Here is an 18,808-nt window from a genome sequence, read left to right on the forward strand (position 1 = left end):
TGCACTAGTAGCACCTTGGACCTTCAAACTAGCTTATGTGTTCCCGCCGTTTCCTCTCATCCCCAGGCTGGTAGCCAGGATCAATCAGGAGAGGGCGTCGGTGATCTTGATAGCTCCTGCGTGGCCACGCAGGACTTGGTATGCAGATCTGGTGAATATGTCATCGGCTCCACCTTGGAAGCTACCTTTGAGACGAGACCTTCTTGTTCAGGGTCCGTTCGAACATCCGAATCTGGTTTCACTCCAGCTGACTGCTTGGAGATTGAACGCTTGATCTTATCGAAGCGAGGGTTCTCAGATTCTGTTATCGATACTCTTGTTCAGGCCAGAAAGCCTGTAACTAGAAAGATTTACCACAAAATTTGGAAAAAAATATATCTGTTGGTGTGAATCTAAAGGATTCCCTTGGGACAAGGTTAAGATTCCTAAGATTCTATCCTTCCTTCAAGAAGGATTGGAAAAAGGATTATCTGCAAGTTCCCTGAAGGGACAGATTTCTGCCTTGTCTGTGTTACTTCACAAAAAGCTGGCAGTTGTGCCAGATGTTCAAGCCTTTGTTCAGGCTCTGGTTAGAATTAAGCCTGTTTACAAACCTTTGACTCCTCCTTGGAGTCTCAACTTAGTTCTTTCAGTTCTTCAGGGGGTTCCGTTTGAACCCTTACATTCCGTTGATATTAAGTTATTATCTTGGAAAGTTTTGTTTTTAGTTGCAATTTCTTCTGCTAGAAGAGTTTCAGAATTATCTGCTCTGCAGTGTTCTCCTCCTTATCTGGTGTTCCATGCAGATAAGGTGGTTTTACGTACTAAACCTGGTTTTCTTCCAAAAGTTGTTTCTAACAAAAACATTAACCAGGAGATTATCGTACCTTCTCTGTGTCCGAAACCAGTTTCAAAGAAGGAACGTTTGTTGCACAATTTGGATGTTGTTCGCGCTCTAAAATTCTATTTAGATGCTACAAAGGATTTTAGACAAACATCTTCCTTGTTTGTTGTTTATTCCGGTAAAAGGAGAGGTCAAAAAGCAACTTCTACCTCTCTCTCTTTTTGGATTAAAAGCATCATCAGATTGGCTTACGAGACTGCCGGACGGCAGCCTCCCGAAAGAATCACAGCTCATTCCACTAGGGCTGTGGCTTCCACATGGGCCTTCAAGAACGAGGCTTCTGTTGATCAGATATGTAGGGCAGCGACTTGGTCTTCACTGCACACTTTTACCAAATTTTACAAGTTTGATACTTTTGCTTCTTCTGAGGCTATTTTTGGGAGAAAGGTTTTGCAAGCCGTGGTGCCTTCCATTTAGGTGACCTGATTTGCTCCCTCCCTTCATCCGTGTCCTAAAGCTTTGGTATTGGTTCCCACAAGTAAGGATGACGCCGTGGACCGGACACACCTATGTTGGAGAAAACAGAATTTATGTTTACCTGATAAATTGCTTTCTCCAACGGTGTGTCCGGTCCACGGCCCGCCCTGGTTTTTTTTTTTAATCAGGTCTGATAATTTATTTTCTTTAACTACAGTCACCACGGTACCATATGGTTTCTCCTATGCAAATATTCCTCCTTAACGTCGGTCGAATGACTGGGGTAGGCGGAGCCTAGGAGGGATCATGTGACCAGCTTTGCTGGGCTCTTTGCCATTTCCTGTTGGGGAAGAGAATATCCCACAAGTAAGGATGACGCCGTGGACCGGACACACCGTTGGAGAAAGCAATTTATCAGGTAAACATAAATTCTGTTTTTAATGCTTTAAGACACTGTGGTGAAATTTTGGTAAATTTTGAACAATTCCTTCATATTTTTTCACATATTCAGTAATAAAGTGTGCTCTGTTTAAAATTTAAAGAGACAGTAACGGTTTTGTTTTAAAACGGTTTTTGTGCTTTATTGACAAGTTTAAGCCTGTTTAACATGTCTGTGCCTTCAGATAAGCTATGTTCTATATGTATGAAAGCCAATGTGTCTCCCCCTTCAAAATTGTGTGATAATTGTGCCATAGCGTCCAAACAAAGTAAGGACAGTACTGCCACAGATAATGAAATTGCCCAAGATGATTCCTCAGATGAAGGGAGTAGACATGGTTCTACATCATCTCCTTCTGTGTCTACGCCAGTTTTGCCCACGCAGGAGGCCCCTAGTACTTCTAGCGCGCCAATGCTTATTACCATGCAACAATTGACGGCTATAATGGATAACTCCATAGCAAATATTTTATCCAAAATGCCTGCATATCAGAGAAAGCGCGATTGCTCTGTTTTAAACACTGAAGAGCAGGAGGGCGCTGATGATAATTGTTCTGTCATACCCTCACACCAATCTGAAGGGGCCATGAGGGAGGTTTTGTCAGATGGGGAAATTTCAGATTCAGGAAAAATTTCTCAACAGGCTGAACCTGATGTTGTGACATTTAAATTTAAATTAGAACATCTCCGCGGACTGCTTAAGGAGGTGTTATCTACTCTGGATGATTGTGACAACTTGGTCATTCCAGAAAAATTATGCAAGATGGACAAGTTCCTAGAGGTTCCGGCATAGTGAATAAGGAGTGGGAGAAGCCCGGCATACCTTTTGTTCCCCCTCCTATATTTAAGAAATTATTTCCTATGGTCGACCCCAGAAAGGACTTATGGCAGACAGTCCCTAAGGTCGAGGGGGCAGTTTCTACTCTAAACAAGCGCACTACTATTCCTATCGAGGATAGTTGTGCTTTCAAAGATCCTATGGATAAAAAATTGGAAGGTTTGCTTAAAAAGATTTTTGTACAGCAAGGTTACCTTCTACAACCCATTTCGTGCATTGTTCCTGTCACTACAGCAGCGTGGTTCTGGTTCGAGGAACTAGAAAAGTCGCTCAGTAGAGAGACTCCATATGAGGAGGTTATGGACAGAGTTCACGCACTCAAGTTGGCTAATTCTTTTATTTTAGATGCCGCTTTGCAATTAGCTAGATTAGCGGCGAAAAATTCAGGGTTTGCAATTGTGGCGCGCAGAGCGCTTTGGCTAAAGTCTTGGTCAGCGGATGTATCATCCAAGACAAAATTGCTTAACATCCCCTTCAAGGGTAAAACTCTCTTTGGACCAAAATTGAAAGAGATTATCTCAGACATCACTGGGGGAAAGGGTCACGCCCTCCCACAAGATAGGCCTTTCAAGGCCAAGAATAAGTCTAATTTTCGTTCCTTTCGTAATTTCAGGAACGGACCGGCCTCTAATTCTGCATCCTCTAAGCAAGAGGGTAATGCCTCACAGTCCAAACCAGCCTGGAAACCGATGCAGGGCTGGAACAAGGGTAAGCAGACCAAGAAGCCTGCTACCGCTAACAAAACAGCATGAAGGAGTAGCCCCCGATCCGGGACCGGATCTAGTGGGGGGCAGACTCTCTCTCTTTGCTCAGGCTTGGGCAAGAGATGTTCAGGATCCCTGGACGCTAGAAATAGTTTCTCAGGGTTATCTTCTGAAATTCAAGGAACTACCCCCAAGGGGAAGGTTCCACATGTCTCACTTATCCTCAAACCAAATAAAGAAACAGGCGTTCTTACATTGTGTAGAAGACCTGTTAAAGATGGGAGTGATACACCCAGTTCCAATGACGGAACAAGGAATGGGATTTTACTCAAATCTGTTCGTAGTTCCCAAAAAAGAGGGAACCTTCAGACCAATTCTGGATTTAAAGATCCTAAACAAATTTCTCAGGGTACCATCGTTCAAAATGGAAACCATTCGAACGATTCTACCCACTATCCAGGAAGGTCAATTTATGACTACCGTGGATCTAAAGGATGCGTACCTACATATTCCTATCCACAAAGAACATCATCAGTTCCTAAGGTTCGCCTTTCTGGACAAACATTACCAGTTTGTGGCCCTCCCATTCGGATTAGCCACTGCTCCAAGGATTTTCACAAAGGTACTTGGGTCCCTTCTAGCGGTTCTAAGACCGAGGGGCATTGCAGTAGTACCATACTTGGATGACATTCTAATACAAGCGTCGTCCCTTTCAAAAGCAAAGGCTCATACAAACATCGTTCTGGCCTTTCTCAGATCTCACGGATGGAAGGTGAACATAGAAAAAAGTTCTCTGTCTCCGTCAACAAGAGTTCCCTTCTTGGGAACAATAATAGATTCCTTAGAAATGAGGATCTTTCTGACAGATGTCAGAAAGTCAAAACTTCTAAGCGCTTGTCAAGTTCTTCATTCTGTTCCACGTCCTTCCATAGCTCAGTGCATGGAAGTAGTAGGGTTGATGGTTGCAGCAATGGACATAGTTCCTTTTGCGCGAATTCATCTAAGACCATTACAACTGTGCATGCTGAAACAGTGGAATGGGGACTATACAGACTTGTCTCCAGTGATTCAAGTAGATCAGAAGACCAGAGATTCACTCCGTTGGTGGATATCCCTGGACCACCTATCCCAGGGAATGAGCTTCCGCAGACCAGAGTGGGTCATTGTCACGACCGACGCCAGTCTAGTGGGCTGGGGTGCGGTCTGTGAATCCCTGAAAGCTCAGGGACTATGGTCTCGGGAAGAGTCTCTTCTACCGATAAACATTCTGGAACTAAGAGCGATATTCAATGCTCTCAGGGCTTGGCCTCAGCTTGCAAAGGCCAGATTCATAAGATTCCAATCAGACAACATGACGACTGTTGCGTATATCAATCATCAGGGGGGAACAAGGAGTTCCCTGGCGATGAAAGAAGTAAGCAAAATAATACAATGGGCGGAGAATCACTCCTGACATCTATCTGCGATCCACATCCCAGGTGTGGAAAACTGGGAAGCGGATTATCTGAGTCGTCAGACATTCCATCCGGGGGAGTGGGAACTCCACCCGGAGATTTTTGCCCAGTTGACTCAATTATGGGGCATTCCAGACATGGATCTGATGGCGTCTCGTCAGAACTTCAAGGTTCCTTGCTACGGGTCCAGATCCAGGGATCCCAAGGCGACTCTAGTGGATGCACTAGTAGCGCCTTGGACCTTCAACCTAGCTTTTGTGTTTCCACCGTTTCCTCTCATTCCCAGGCTGGTAGTCAGGATCAAACAGGTGAGGGCCTCGGTGATCTTGATAGCTCCTGCGTGGCCACGCAGGACTTGGTATGCAGACCTGGTGAATATGTCATCGGTTCCACCATGGAAGCTACCTTTGAGACAGGACCTTCTTGTTCAGGGTCCATTCGAACATCCAAATCTGGTCTCCCTCCAGCTGACGGCTTGGAGATTGAACGTTTGATTCTATCAAAGCGTGGGTTTTCAGATTCGGTGATTGATACTCTGGTTCAGGCCAGAAAACCGGTAACTAGAAAGATTTACCATAAAATATGGAAAAGATATATCTGCTGGTGTGAATCCAAGGGATTCCCTTGGAATAAGATAAAAATTCCTAAGATTCTTTCCTTTCTGCAAGAAGGTTTGGATAAAGGATTATCTGTGAGTTCTCTAAAGGGACAGATTTCTGCTTTATCTGTCTTACTACACAAACGACTGGCAGCTATGCTAGATGTTCAAGCATTTGTTCAGGCTCTGGTTAGGATCAAGCCTGTTTACAGACCTTTGACTCCTCCCTGGAGTTTATACCTAGTTCTTTCAGTTCTTCAAGGGGTTCCGTTTGAACCTCTACATTCCATAGATATTAAGTTGTTATCTTGGAAAGTTTTGTTTTGGTTGCTATTTCTTCTGCTAGAAGAGTTTCAGAGTTATCTGCTCTGCAGTGTTCTCCGCCCTATCTGGTGTTCCATGCAGATAAGGTGGTTTTGCGTACTAAGCCTGGTTTTCTTCCAAAGGTTGTTTCTAACAAAAATATTAACCAGGAGATAGTTGTACCTTCTTTGTGTCCGAATCCAGTTTCAAAGAAGGAACGTTTGTTACACAATTTGGACGTAGTCCGTGCTCTAAAATTCTATTTAGAAGCTACAAAAGATTTCAGACAAACATCTTCTCTGTTTGTCGTCTATTCTGGTAAAAGGAGAGGTCAAAAAGCGACTTCTACCTCTCTTTCCTTTTGGCTTAAAAGCATCATCCGATTGGCTTAGAGACTGCCGGACGGCAGCCTCCTGAAAGAATCACAGCTCACTCCACTAGGGCTGTGGCTTCCACATGGGCCTTCAAGAACGAGGCTTCTGTTGATCAGATATGTAAGGCAGCGACTTGGTCTTCACTGCACACTTTTGCCAAATTTTACAAATTTGATACTTTTGCTTCTTCGGAGGCTATTTTTGGGAGAAAGGTTTTGCAAGCCGTGGTGCCTTCCGTTTAGGTAACCTGATTTGCTCCCTCCCTTCATCCGTGTCCTTAAGCTTTGGTATTGGTTCCCACAAGTAAGGATGACGCCGTGGACCGGACACACCAATGTTGGAGAAAACAGAATTTATGCTTACCTGATAAATTACTTTCTCCAACGGTGTGTCCGGTCCACGGCCCGCCCTGGTTTTTTAATCAGGTCTGATGAATTATTTTCTCTAACTACAGTCACCACGGTACCATATGGTTTCTCCTATATATTTCCTCCTGTCCGTCGGTCGAATGACTGGGGTGGGCGGAGCCTAGGAGGAACTATATGGCCAGCTTTGCTGGGACTCTTTACCATTTCCTGTTGGGGAAGAGATATTCCCACAAGTAAGGATGACGCCGTGGACCGGACACACCGTTGGAGAAAGTAATTTATCAGGTAAGCATAAATTCTGTTTTTTCTGAAAATTGGATAGTGATTTCTGTCAATCATCTTGAGCAAAACCCCAAGTTTAGATTTAAAAAAAAAAGAAGTTTTTGGGAGATCAAGGTAATTACTTGTTGCAAGGGTAGCATAAAATTGCCCTTTCAATGCATTTTTGGATTGGCCATAATTATTTTTTCTATAAGAGCTATAAAGCTCCAAATGGTGTCTTTGAAAAGCTCCTTACCTGTGATATATGACTAAACGAACCTACATTTTCTACATATTTAAGCCTTCATAATTCAGGGAAGGACTGCTAGTAACACCTTATTTTCCTGGGGTACTCTCCCATGGGTAGTATGTGTGAAAGAAAAATCAGCTTATTACTCTGTACTTCAGTGTTAAACAAAAAAAAAATCCTGCCAATTCGGAAAAATTAGAAAAATTTGCTTTTACGGGCCAAATATCTCATTTTGTGATTAGCTTTAAAAATCCAAAATATATTGAACTAGGTAGCTCTTTACCGTTTTAAGGACAAAAAAAAGTTTGCGTCATTCCTCCAAGTGGTACAAAAGTTAAAGGGCTTAGAAAATGGCGAATATTTAATAGCAGACCATATAACCATTCTATATCTGGTTGCTGACAGACTCGCCAAGTTTGAACTGGTTGCACAAAGCTTGCCCTATAACATTGGATCACATTTGGTAAATGGTGACATAAACTTTTTTTTTTTTAATTCTAGATCTAGTCTGTGAATTTGTAATATTCTAATAAAAAGCATGTTTATATTGTTAGCAATGGTTCCCTGAAAGTTCAGATTTTCTTCACCGTCATTTCTCTTCCTTTAAAAGTTTACCTTTCAATCTGATGTTGTGATTAGGGATCGGCGAATGTGCTGAAAGTGTAATTTGTTTAGTAGAACGAATAGTCCTGTGGACATTCGTTTTGGACAATCAAATGTTGATAAGAATGAAAATCCATTATTCTGTAATCAAATGTTATTTCCAGTTTTCGAATGTTACTTGACCTTTTTGAATGTTCATAATTAGATCGAATATCCACATTCGAAATTTTGAATGTAACATTCAATTTAACAAATACTATTCAGAAGTTCAATAGTTCATGTGGAAGGAAATGTAGTAAATTGATACATAATAGATACAAATAAATTATAAACGTACAAACAAATGTGTTAAAATTAATTTCATTTTGGAATGTTGCAAAACATTCGCCCATCCCCAATTGTGATATTATTTCAATCTCTGTAAAGGATAGTTATGGTTCCTTCAATCGGAATCAAAGAAACAAGCATTGTCAGAACCCTTCAGTATTTTGGATGATTCTAAGGAAGTCTGTCCTTATTGGCCTCCACTCTGGTGTCATTAGAAGACTCAATAGGGTCTAAAGTGTATTGAGCCAGTTATATAAATACTGTGAAATTCTTATGGAGGAGGAGTAGGCTAGTCTTCTCAGACAGTTTTAGCTTCCTAAGCCTTTCATCTTGAATCTTCAATGGAACAGTTATGCACTGCAGCCACTTAGTTATCCTCATATACTTTTACCATATGTAACCAGTCTGATATGTTCATGTCAGCACAGGAAATATTTGATAGTGAAGTTTTTTAGACTTTTAGACCTGGGCAGCAGGCCCCTGAAAAGCCAACCACTATTTCTCCAACATAGGTGTGTCCGGTCCACGGCGTCATCCTTACTTGTGGGATATTCTCTTCCCCAACAGGAAATGGCAAAGAGCCCAGCAAAGCTGGTCACATGATCCCTCCTAGGCTCCGCCTACCCCAGTCATTCTCTTTGCCGTTGTACAGGCAACATCTCCACGGAGATGGCTTAGAGTTTTTTAGTGTTTAACTGTAGTTTTTATTATTCAATCAAGAGTTTGTTATTTTGAAATAGTGCTGGTATGTACTATTTACTCAGAAACAGAAAAGAGATGAAGATTTCTGTTTGTATGAGGAAAATGATTTTAGCAACCGTCACTAAAATCCATGGCTGTTCCACACAGGACTGTTGAGAGCAATTAACTTCAGTTGGGGGAACAGTGAGCAGTCTCTTGCTGCTTGAGGTATGACACATTCTAACAAGACGATGTAATGCTGGAAGCTGTCATTTTCCCTATGGGATCCGGTAAGCCATGTTTATTAAGATCGTAAATAAGGGCTTCACAAGGGCTTATTAAGACTGTAGACTTGTTCTGGGCTAAATCGATTCATTATTAACACATATTTAGCCTTGAGGAATCATTTATTCTGGGTATTTTGATATAATAATATCGGCAGGCACTGTTTTAGACACCTTATTCTTTAGGGGCTTTCCCAAATCATAGGCAGAGCCTCATTTTCGCGCCGGTGTTGCGCACTTGTTTTTGAGAGGCATGACATGCAGTCGCATGTGAGAGGAGCTCTGATACTTAGAAAAGACTTTCTGAAGGCGTCATTTGGTATCGTATTCCCCTTTGGGCTTGGTTGGGTCTCAGCAAAGCAGATACCAGGGACTGTAAAGGGGTTAAAGTTAAAAACGGCTCCGGTTCCGTTATTTTAAGGGTTAAAGCTTCCAAATTTGGTGTGCAATACTTTTAAGGCTTTAAGACACTGTGGTGAAAATTTGGTGAATTTTGAACAATTCCTTCATGTTTTTTCGCAATTGCAGTAATAAAGTGTGTTCAGTTTAAAATTTAAAGTGACAGTAACGGTTTTATTTTAAAACGTTTTTTGTACTTTGTTATCAAGTTTATGCCTGTTTAACATGTCTGAACTACCAGATAGACTGTGTTCTGAATGTGGGGAAGCCAGAATTCCTATTCATTTAAATAAATGTGATTTATGTGACAATGACAATGATGCCCAAGATGATTCCTCAAGTGAGGGGAGTAAGCATGGTACTGCATCATTCCCTCCTTCGTCTACACGAGTCTTGCCCACTCAGGAGGCCCCTAGTACATCTAGCGCGCCAATACTCCTTACTATGCAACAATTAACGGCTGTAATGGATAATTCTGTCAAAAACATTTTAGCCAAAATGAACACTTATCAGCGTAAGCGCGACTGCTCTGTTTTAGATACTGAAGAGCATGACGACGCTGATAATAATGGTTCTGAAGGGCCCCTAACCCAGTCTGATGGGGCCAGGGAGGTTTTGTCTGAGGGAGAAATTACTGATTCAGGGAACATTTCTCAACAAGCTGAACCTGATGTGATTACGTTTAAATTTAAGTTGGAACATCTCCGCATTCTGCTTAAGGAGGTATTATCCACTCTGGATGATTGTGACAAGTTGGTCATCCCAGAGAAACTATGTAAAATGGACAAGTTCCTAGAGGTCCCGGGGCTCCCAGAAGCTTTTCCTATACCCAAGCGGGTGGCGGACATTGTTAATAAAGAATGGGAAAGGCCCGGTATTCCTTTCGTCCCTCCCCCCATATTTAAAAAATTGTTTCCTATGGTCGACCCCAGAAAGGACTTATGGCAGACAGTCCCCAAGGTCGAGGGAGCGGTTTCCACTTTAAACAAACGCACCACTATACCCATAGAGGATAGTTGTGCTTTCAAAGATCCTATGGATAAAAAATTAGAAGGTTTACTTAAAAAGATGTTTGTTCAGCAGGGTTACCTTCTACAACCAATTTCATGCATTGTCCCTGTAGCTACAGCCGCATGTTTCTGGTTCGATGAGCTGATAAAGGCGGTCGATAGTGATTCTCCTCCTTATGAGGAGATTATGGACAGAATCAATGCTCTCAAATTGGCTAATTCTTTCACCCTAGACGCCACTTTGCAATTGGCTAGGTTAGCGGCTAAGAATTCTGGGTTTGCTATTGTGGCGCGCAGAGCGCTTTGGTTGAAATCTTGGTCAGCTGATGCGTCTTCCAAGAACAAGCTACTTAACATTCCTTTCAAGGGGAAAACGCTGTTTGGCCCTGACTTGAAAGAGATTATCTCTGATATCACTGGGGGTAAGGGCCACGCCCTTCCTCAGGATCGGCCTTTCAAGGCAAAAAATAAACCTAATTTTCGTCCCTTTCGTAGAAACGGACCAGCCCAAAGTGCTACGTCCTCTAAGCAAGAGGGTAATACTTCTCAAGCCAAGCCAGCTTGGAGACCAATGCAAGGCTGGAACAAGGGAAAGCAGGCCAAGAAACCTGCCACTGCTACCAAGACAGCATGAAATGTTGGCCCCCGATCCGGGACCGGATCTGGTGGGGGGCAGACTCTCTCTCTTCGCTCAGGCTTGGGCAAGAGATGTTCTGGATCCTTGGGCGCTAGAAATAGTCTCCCAAGGTTATCTTCTGGAATTCAAGGGGCTTCCCCCAAGGGGGAGGTTCCACAGGTCTCAGTTGTCTTCAGACCATATAAAAAGACAGGCATTCTTACATTGTGTAGAAGACCTGTTAAAAATGGGAGTGATTCATCCTGTTCCATTAAGAGAACAAGGGATGGGGTTCTACTCCAATCTGTTCATAGTTCCCAAAAAAGAGGGAACGTTCAGACCAATCTTAGATCTCAAGATCTTAAACAAGTTTCTCAAGGTTCCATCGTTCAAGATGGAAACCATTCGAACTATTCTTCCTTCCATCCAGGAAGGTCAATTCATGACCACAGTGGATTTAAAGGATGCGTATCTACATATTCCTATCCACAAGGAACATCATCGGTTCCTAAGGTTCGCATTCCTGGACAAGCATTACCAGTTCGTGGCGCTTCCTTTCGGATTAGCCACTGCTCCAAGGATTTTCACAAAGGTACTAGGGTCCCTTCTAGCTGTGCTAAGACCAAGGGGCATTGCTGTAGTACCTTACTTGGACGACATTCTGATTCAAGCGTCGTCCCTTCCTCAAGCAAAGGCTCACACGGACATTGTCCTGGCCTTTCTCAGATCTCACGGATGGAAAGTGAACGTGGAAAAGAGTTCTCTATCTCCGTCAACAAGGGTTCCCTTCTTGGGAACAATAATAGACTCCTTAGAAATGAGGATTTTTCTGACAGAGGCCAGAAAAACAAAACTTCTAGACTCTTGTCGGATACTTCATTCCGTTCCTCTTCCTTCCATAGCGCAGTGCATGGAAGTGATCGGTTTGATGGTAGCGGCAATGGACATAGTTCCTTTTGCGCGCATTCATCTAAGACCATTACAACTGTGCATGCTCAGTCAGTGGAATGGGGACTATACAGACTTGTCTCCGAAGATACAAGTAAATCAGAGGACCAGAGACTCACTCCGTTGGTGGCTGTCCCTGGACAACCTGTCACAAGGGATGACATTCCGCAGACCAGAGTGGGTCATTGTCACGACCGACGCCAGTCTGATGGGCTGGGGCGCGGTCTGGGGATCCCTGAAAGCTCAGGGTCTTTGGTCTCGGGAAGAATCTCTGCTACCGATAAATATTCTGGAACTGAGAGCGATATTCAATGCTCTCAAGGCTTGGCCTCAGCTAGCGAGGGCCAAGTTCATACGGTTTCAATCAGACAACATGACAACTGTTGCGTACATCAACCATCAGGGGGGAACAAGGAGTTCCCTAGCGATGGAAGAAGTGACCAAAATCATTCTATGGGCGGAGTCTCACTCCTGCCGCCTGTCTGCTATCCACATCCCAGGAGTGGAAAATTGGGAAGCGGATTTTCTGAGTCGTCAGACATTGCATCCGGGGGAGTGGGAACTCCATCCGGAAATCTTTGCCCAAGTCACTCAGCTGTGGGGCATTCCAGACATGGATCTGATGGCCTCTCGTCAGAACTTCAAAGTTCCTTGCTACGGGTCCAGATCCAGGGATCCCAAGGCGGCTCTAGTGGATGCACTAGTAGCACCTTGGACCTTCAAACTAGCTTATGTGTTCCCGCCGTTTCCTCTCATCCCCAGGCTGGTAGCCAGGATCAATCAGGAGAGGGCGTCGGTGATCTTGATAGCTCCTGCGTGGCCACGCAGGACTTGGTATGCAGATCTGGTGAATATGTCATCGGCTCCACCTTGGAAGCTACCTTTGAGACGAGACCTTCTTGTTCAGGGTCCGTTCGAACATCCGAATCTGGTTTCACTCCAGCTGACTGCTTGGAGATTGAACGCTTGATCTTATCGAAGCGAGGGTTCTCAGATTCTGTTATCGATACTCTTGTTCAGGCCAGAAAGCCTGTAACTAGAAAGATTTACCACAAAATTTGGAAAAAATATATCTGTTGGTGTGAATCTAAAGGATTCCCTTGGGACAAGGTTAAGATTCCTAAGATTCTATCCTTCCTTCAAGAAGGATTGGAAAAAGGATTATCTGCAAGTTCCCTGAAGGGACAGATTTCTGCCTTGTCTGTGTTACTTCACAAAAAGCTGGCAGTTGTGCCAGATGTTCAAGCCTTTGTTCAGGCTCTGGTTAGAATTAAGCCTGTTTACAAACCTTTGACTCCTCCTTGGAGTCTCAACTTAGTTCTTTCAGTTCTTCAGGGGGTTCCGTTTGAACCCTTACATTCCGTTGATATTAAGTTATTATCTTGGAAAGTTTTGTTTTTAGTTGCAATTTCTTCTGCTAGAAGGGTTTCAGAATTATCTGCTCTGCAGTGTTCTCCTCCTTATCTGGTGTTCCATGCAGATAAGGTGGTTTTACGTACTAAACCTGGTTTTCTTCCAAAAGTTGTTTCTAACAAAAACATTAACCAGGAGATTATCGTACCTTCTCTGTGTCCGAAACCAGTTTCAAAGAAGGAACGTTTGTTGCACAATTTGGATGTTGTTCGCGCTCTAAAATTCTATTTAGATGCTACAAAGGATTTTAGACAAACATCTTCCTTGTTTGTTGTTTATTCTGGTAAAAGGAGAGGTCAAAAAGCAACTTCTACCTCTCTCTCTTTTTGGATTAAAAGCATCATCAGATTGGCTTACGAGACTGCCGGACGGCAGCCTCCCGAAAGAATCACAGCTCATTCCACTAGGGCTGTGGCTTCCACATGGGCCTTCAAGAACGAGGCTTCTGTTGATCAGATATGTAGGGCAGCGACTTGGTCTTCACTGCACACTTTTACCAAATTTTACAAGTTTGATACTTTTGCTTCTTCTGAGGCTATTTTTGGGAGAAAGGTTTTGCAAGCCGTGGTGCCTTCCATTTAGGTGACCTGATTTGCTCCCTCCCTTCATCCGTGTCCTAAAGCTTTGGTATTGGTTCCCACAAGTAAGGATGACGCCGTGGACCAGACACACCTATGTTGGAGAAAACAGAATTTATGTTTACCTGATAAATTACTTTCTCCAACGGTGTGTCCGGTCCACGGCCCGCCCTGGTTTTTTTAATCAGGTCTGATAATTTATTTTCTTTAACTACAGTCACCACGGTACCATATGGTTTCTCCTATGCAAATATTCCTCCTTAACGTCGGTCGAATGACTGGGGTAGGCGGAGCCTAGGAGGGATCATGTGACCAGCTTTGCTGGGCTCTTTGCCATTTCCTGTTGGGGAAGAGAATATCCCACAAGTAAGGATGACGCCGTGGACCGGACACACCGTTGGAGAAAGTAATTTATCAGGTAAACATAAATTCTGTTTTTTATACAGTTTGTATACAAATGCAAACATTCTAGGAGCTGTGACTTTCAGGCTCCTAAAATTGGTCAAATCTTGTGTTAATGTGCAAATGAATTGCTAGATTTAGGGACAACTTTTTGATGCATTGTTTATTCTATTCACTTCAGTAAATAATATAAACACATCTTTATAATGTATTACAGTGTACAGTGTCCTGGTTCCTCAGTCATTATTTTGTATGGCAGAAATGAGACCATGAACTTAACAATCAAATAATGAAGTAATTTATGCCAGTGCCATTTTATACTTTGTTTTAAAGGACCAGTAAATACAGTAGATTTGCATAATCAGAAAATGTATGATAACAAGACAATGCAATAGCACTTAGTTTGAACTTCAAATGAGTAGTAGTTTTTTTTTCCCTGACAATTTTCAGTTATGTCTATTTCCTCTCCCACTGCATCATGTGACAGCCATCAGCCTATCATAAATGCATATATGTTTATTCTGTGAATTCTTGCACATGCTCAGTAGGAGTTGGTGACTCAAAAAGTGTAAATATAAAAAGACTGTTTACATTTTGTTAATGGAAGTAAATTGGAAAGTTGATTAAAATTGCCTGCTCTTTTAGATTCATGATTTTAATTTTGATTCATGAGTTTAATTTTGGCTTGAGTGTCCCGTTAAGAAGATATAAAGTGTATTCTATTCAACAGTCTGTGTAGTATCGTAAGTAAGCCAAAATGTATAACAGCTATAGTTTGTTTTTCCATTCCCTTCTGAGCATTTTAAAAAAAATCAAGAACATATAACAAAATTGTTCTGCAAATCCCTCTAGCATTGATTTTTTTTATAGTATAATACAAACCAGATCACTTTCTTGTCTTGGTGCTTTTTTGATCTTTTGCTTTGTGTTTATGTCCCTATAGCCTTGGAATAATGCCAACACATTTTTTTTTTTTTTCATAAAGCTTCAAAGCAACTGATCCAGGTTTAGCCTCCTCACCCTGATTACACGTGGAATGCAAAGAATGCTCTTTATATTTTTTTTTATTTTACTTTTTTTTTAATAAGGGTGCATGCATCATTTAATCATGTTAAAAAAAGTCCTTTTGATAATATTGTATGTTTTCTGTTACGTCTTTGCAAATTGTAACACTTAGATACCTACACATCACTTATTATCTCTTTTCCATTTAAAGGTTCATAAACTAATTTTTAACAACAGTATTTTTATGCATCATAATTAAGAACTACAATACAAAGTCAGCAACCTATAAAATAAATAACATTTTTAAATGCATTTGAAGCAGTAATTTTATTGGCCACATTTGCTTATCTTGCATTCAAGGGAGTAGGAACACACCCCTTGTTAAGCCTATTATCTTTTTTTTTTATTTGTGACAGCTATTTAGGGAAGGATACATATGATCTTCTACACTGATCAAACAATCACTGAGTAGAATGTTGTAGGGTTAGAATTTTGAAGTATTTAATGTTGAACTGTACACATTTTATACATTTTTTTTTTTTTGGTACATGAAAAAGGAATTATTATGTGTAACACTTCATTTGTTTCTACTTACGGCGCCATCACAATTCCTGATGAACAGTTGTATATCTGCTGCCAAATGCAGTGGTTGACATTTTTATTTGTACTGTGATAAAATAACAACAACAACAATAACAACAACATAAAAACAGTAATAACAAAACAGAACTAATTGTTCTTTTCGGTATCAGAGTTGACTAGGTAGGGTTGCCACCTCAGCAATGTTTTCCTGCATACTTATGAGTTATACATGCTGCAGGGTGTGCAGGGAGGAACATGTATTATGTTTCTGGACAACACTATCTATATGCACTATAAGTGTCCAGGAAAACATGGCTAAGGTGGCAACCCTATTAATATGGCATCTTCAACTATAGTTTCAAGTCAGGGAAAAAGTTACAAGTCATGAGAGATATGAAATCTTAAAAGGACATTATATAAAAATGTAATGCTCTAATTCTGTAATAACATATCAATTTAACACAACTTAATGTACACATATATGTATTTAACCCACACAAGGGTTTAAACACATAATTAAAGTTCTCATTGACAGGCGCAGAGAGCTGGTCTCAAGCAGTCATGGCTGGTAAGCCAATCAGATGTGGCAATCACATGACCCAATCTTCAGCCATGCCTGTTCAGTTCCTACAGTTCTTTGTAGGGTCAGTAGTGCTAAAATGACACGCTCCAATGATTTGCAGCATGTTCCTTAAAAGATAAGCCGAAAATTAATTTGGTTAGTAATTTTGGTGTCTCAATTTAGCACTACATGCAAAGCTAGGGCGTAATTCTATTTATCTTGAAAATTGAGGAAATGTTGAGCTATGGAATGTGTGTTTTGTGTGCTAGAATGTAAATTTATTATATTTTTCAGTTCACTCCTTAAAGAAATTCTAATTGGCAAAAAAAAGTGTAGTTCTGTGCCCCTTTAAATTTTATTTTTGGCAGAGAAGGAGAAAGCAATAAATTCAGTAATTAAAGCATCAGTAATCTGTATGTGAAATCTAAAGCTTTTAAATAACTTCTTTATCTTTTTTTTTTTAACTTGGCTTTTAAAACAGCCAGTAATGTGTTCCCAAATACCCTATTGTTCAAAGCATATTGGCTCTTTTAGCACAAACAAGATATAACTTGATATTTTGTCTCCTGCAAACGACCTGCATAAGTTATTGATACTAGAAACTAGTAATATCACATCATTAATCTCTGTGAAAGATATGGTTACACAGCATGCTTTTAACTGTCTTTTTATTTCCACTAATGTACTTATTTACTTTTTTTTATATAAATTGTCATTGCTTTTTGCATTTCTTGTATTGCTCTTTAGTAATTCATGTCTGCACATATTTTGTTTTCTCTTGTGTCAAGTAGCTCTTTAATTTTTCATGTTTTCAATTTCTTGTGCTGTTCCAGTACAGTGACTTTAGTAAGATTTGTTGTTCTTTTGTTATTTTTTAAATATATCATATAGTTTGCTACTTGTGTTATAAATACTTGTTTAATTTATCTATATAATCTGTTACATGGCTATATTTTTTTCTTTCTATTAGGATTAAAAGAACAATGTTGAAAGCTGTTTTAAAAAAGGGTCGAGAGGGGGTCAAAACCAGCAAGAAAGATCCAGGTTTGTAAAAAAAACAAATACTGTGTGTGTGTATATGTATGTGTATATATATGTATATATATATATATATATATATATATATATATAATATAAAACAAATACATATATAAATAAAATTGTAACATATTGTCTTATTTAAATATATTTAATTTGTTCATATAACATAATAAATTCAGTATAATTTGTGAATAGTGCTATACAGTTAAATCATACAGGTATATTTATTTAAAGGGTCAGTCTATTCCAGAATTGTTATTGTTTAAAACAATAGATAATCCCTTTATTACCTATTCCCCAGTTGTGCGTAACCAACACTGTTATATTAATACACTTGTTTTTTTTATTTTTTTTGTGCGTTCTAAAATGCAAAATATATTCTGTATTTATTTAAAACAACAACTATTACCTTTCTGATTACAGTACTGAATCATCTTTCTAATGGTACTATGTATACAAAAGTATTAAAATGATATAAAGCTAACTTTAGCTTACATGTATAACCTGTGTTTGATATTATAAAGATTGATGTCAAAAGCATGTCTTTGGCAGTCCTTGCCAGGAGAGGTTTATGGTTTAAATCCTGGTCTGCTGATATGGTGTCAAAATCCAGATTATTATCTCTTTCCTTTCAGGGACAGTAAAAGTTTGGTTCTGATTTAAATTCTATAATATCTACTTTTGCTGGAGGTAAAGTGGCTTTTCTTCCTCAAGACAAAAAGTCTAGCAGGAAATCTAAAGGAATAAAATGTTGACTCCTCTGCACAGAAGCAAGGCACCTTTGACTCAGTCTGAAGACCTAGTGCTAACTGGAACAAGTCAAAGCAGGGTAAAAAGTCAATCCCTACTACAAAAACTGTATGAAGGTACAGCCCCCGGTCCAGATGTTCTGGTAGGGGCAGGTTAAGCCTCTTTTTCAGAATGTTTGGTTTCAGTCTGTTCCAGGTCCCTGGGTTCTGAATATAGGTTAATTCTTAAATGGAAAGAGTCCATAGCTGCATTCATTACTTTTGGGAAATAAGAACCTGGCCACCAGGAGGAGGCAAAGACAACCCAGCCAAAGGCTTAAATACTCCTCCCACTCCACTCATCCCCCAGTCATTCTTTGCCTTTCGTCCCAGGAGGATGGCAGAGAAGTGTCAGAATTTTTCTTTTTTTTTTATGTCTCTTATGAAGGGTTGTACTCTTTGGCATGGGGCAGGAATTTTAAGTAGTCCTGTCAGTCTCTCAGTGAGGGCTTGGATGAAAGTTGGAGTCAGGAGATGCAGGGAGTTTCTTTCTGCGAAACCATCCCGACTCATGTTAACAGCTCCTCAAGCAATCAGCGTTGTCGAACTTGCTTCGCTGCCTGCTTTCTTCTCTCGAGTCCATGGCGGAGGTGATGCTACTATCTGTCACACTTGAAGGGCCGTGTTCCTGTTCCACGGCGTAGATTCCGGTGAGATTGTTTCATTTTACTTTATTTGCAA

At 40.7% G+C, this 18,808-nt stretch overlaps 1 protein-coding gene across 3 annotated transcripts in view; it reads left to right on the forward strand.

Annotated features, from left to right (window-relative positions):
- The window catches only part of TANC1 (tetratricopeptide repeat, ankyrin repeat and coiled-coil containing 1), a 439,674-nt gene that overhangs the window by 110,574 nt on the left and 310,292 nt on the right, over positions 1-18,808 (forward strand). For all 3 annotated transcript variants that reach the window (XM_053698331.1, XM_053698330.1, XM_053698332.1), the window contains one exon: positions 17,269-17,342. In XM_053698331.1, coding sequence (XP_053554306.1) covers positions 17,282-17,342 — 61 coding nt within the window. In that variant the 5' untranslated portion in view covers positions 17,269-17,281. The remainder of the gene's footprint in view (positions 1-17,268; positions 17,343-18,808) is intronic.

This window comes from Bombina bombina, chromosome 1, assembly GCF_027579735.1.
Source record: "Bombina bombina isolate aBomBom1 chromosome 1, aBomBom1.pri, whole genome shotgun sequence".
Taxonomy (NCBI): Eukaryota; Metazoa; Chordata; class Amphibia; order Anura; family Bombinatoridae; genus Bombina; species Bombina bombina.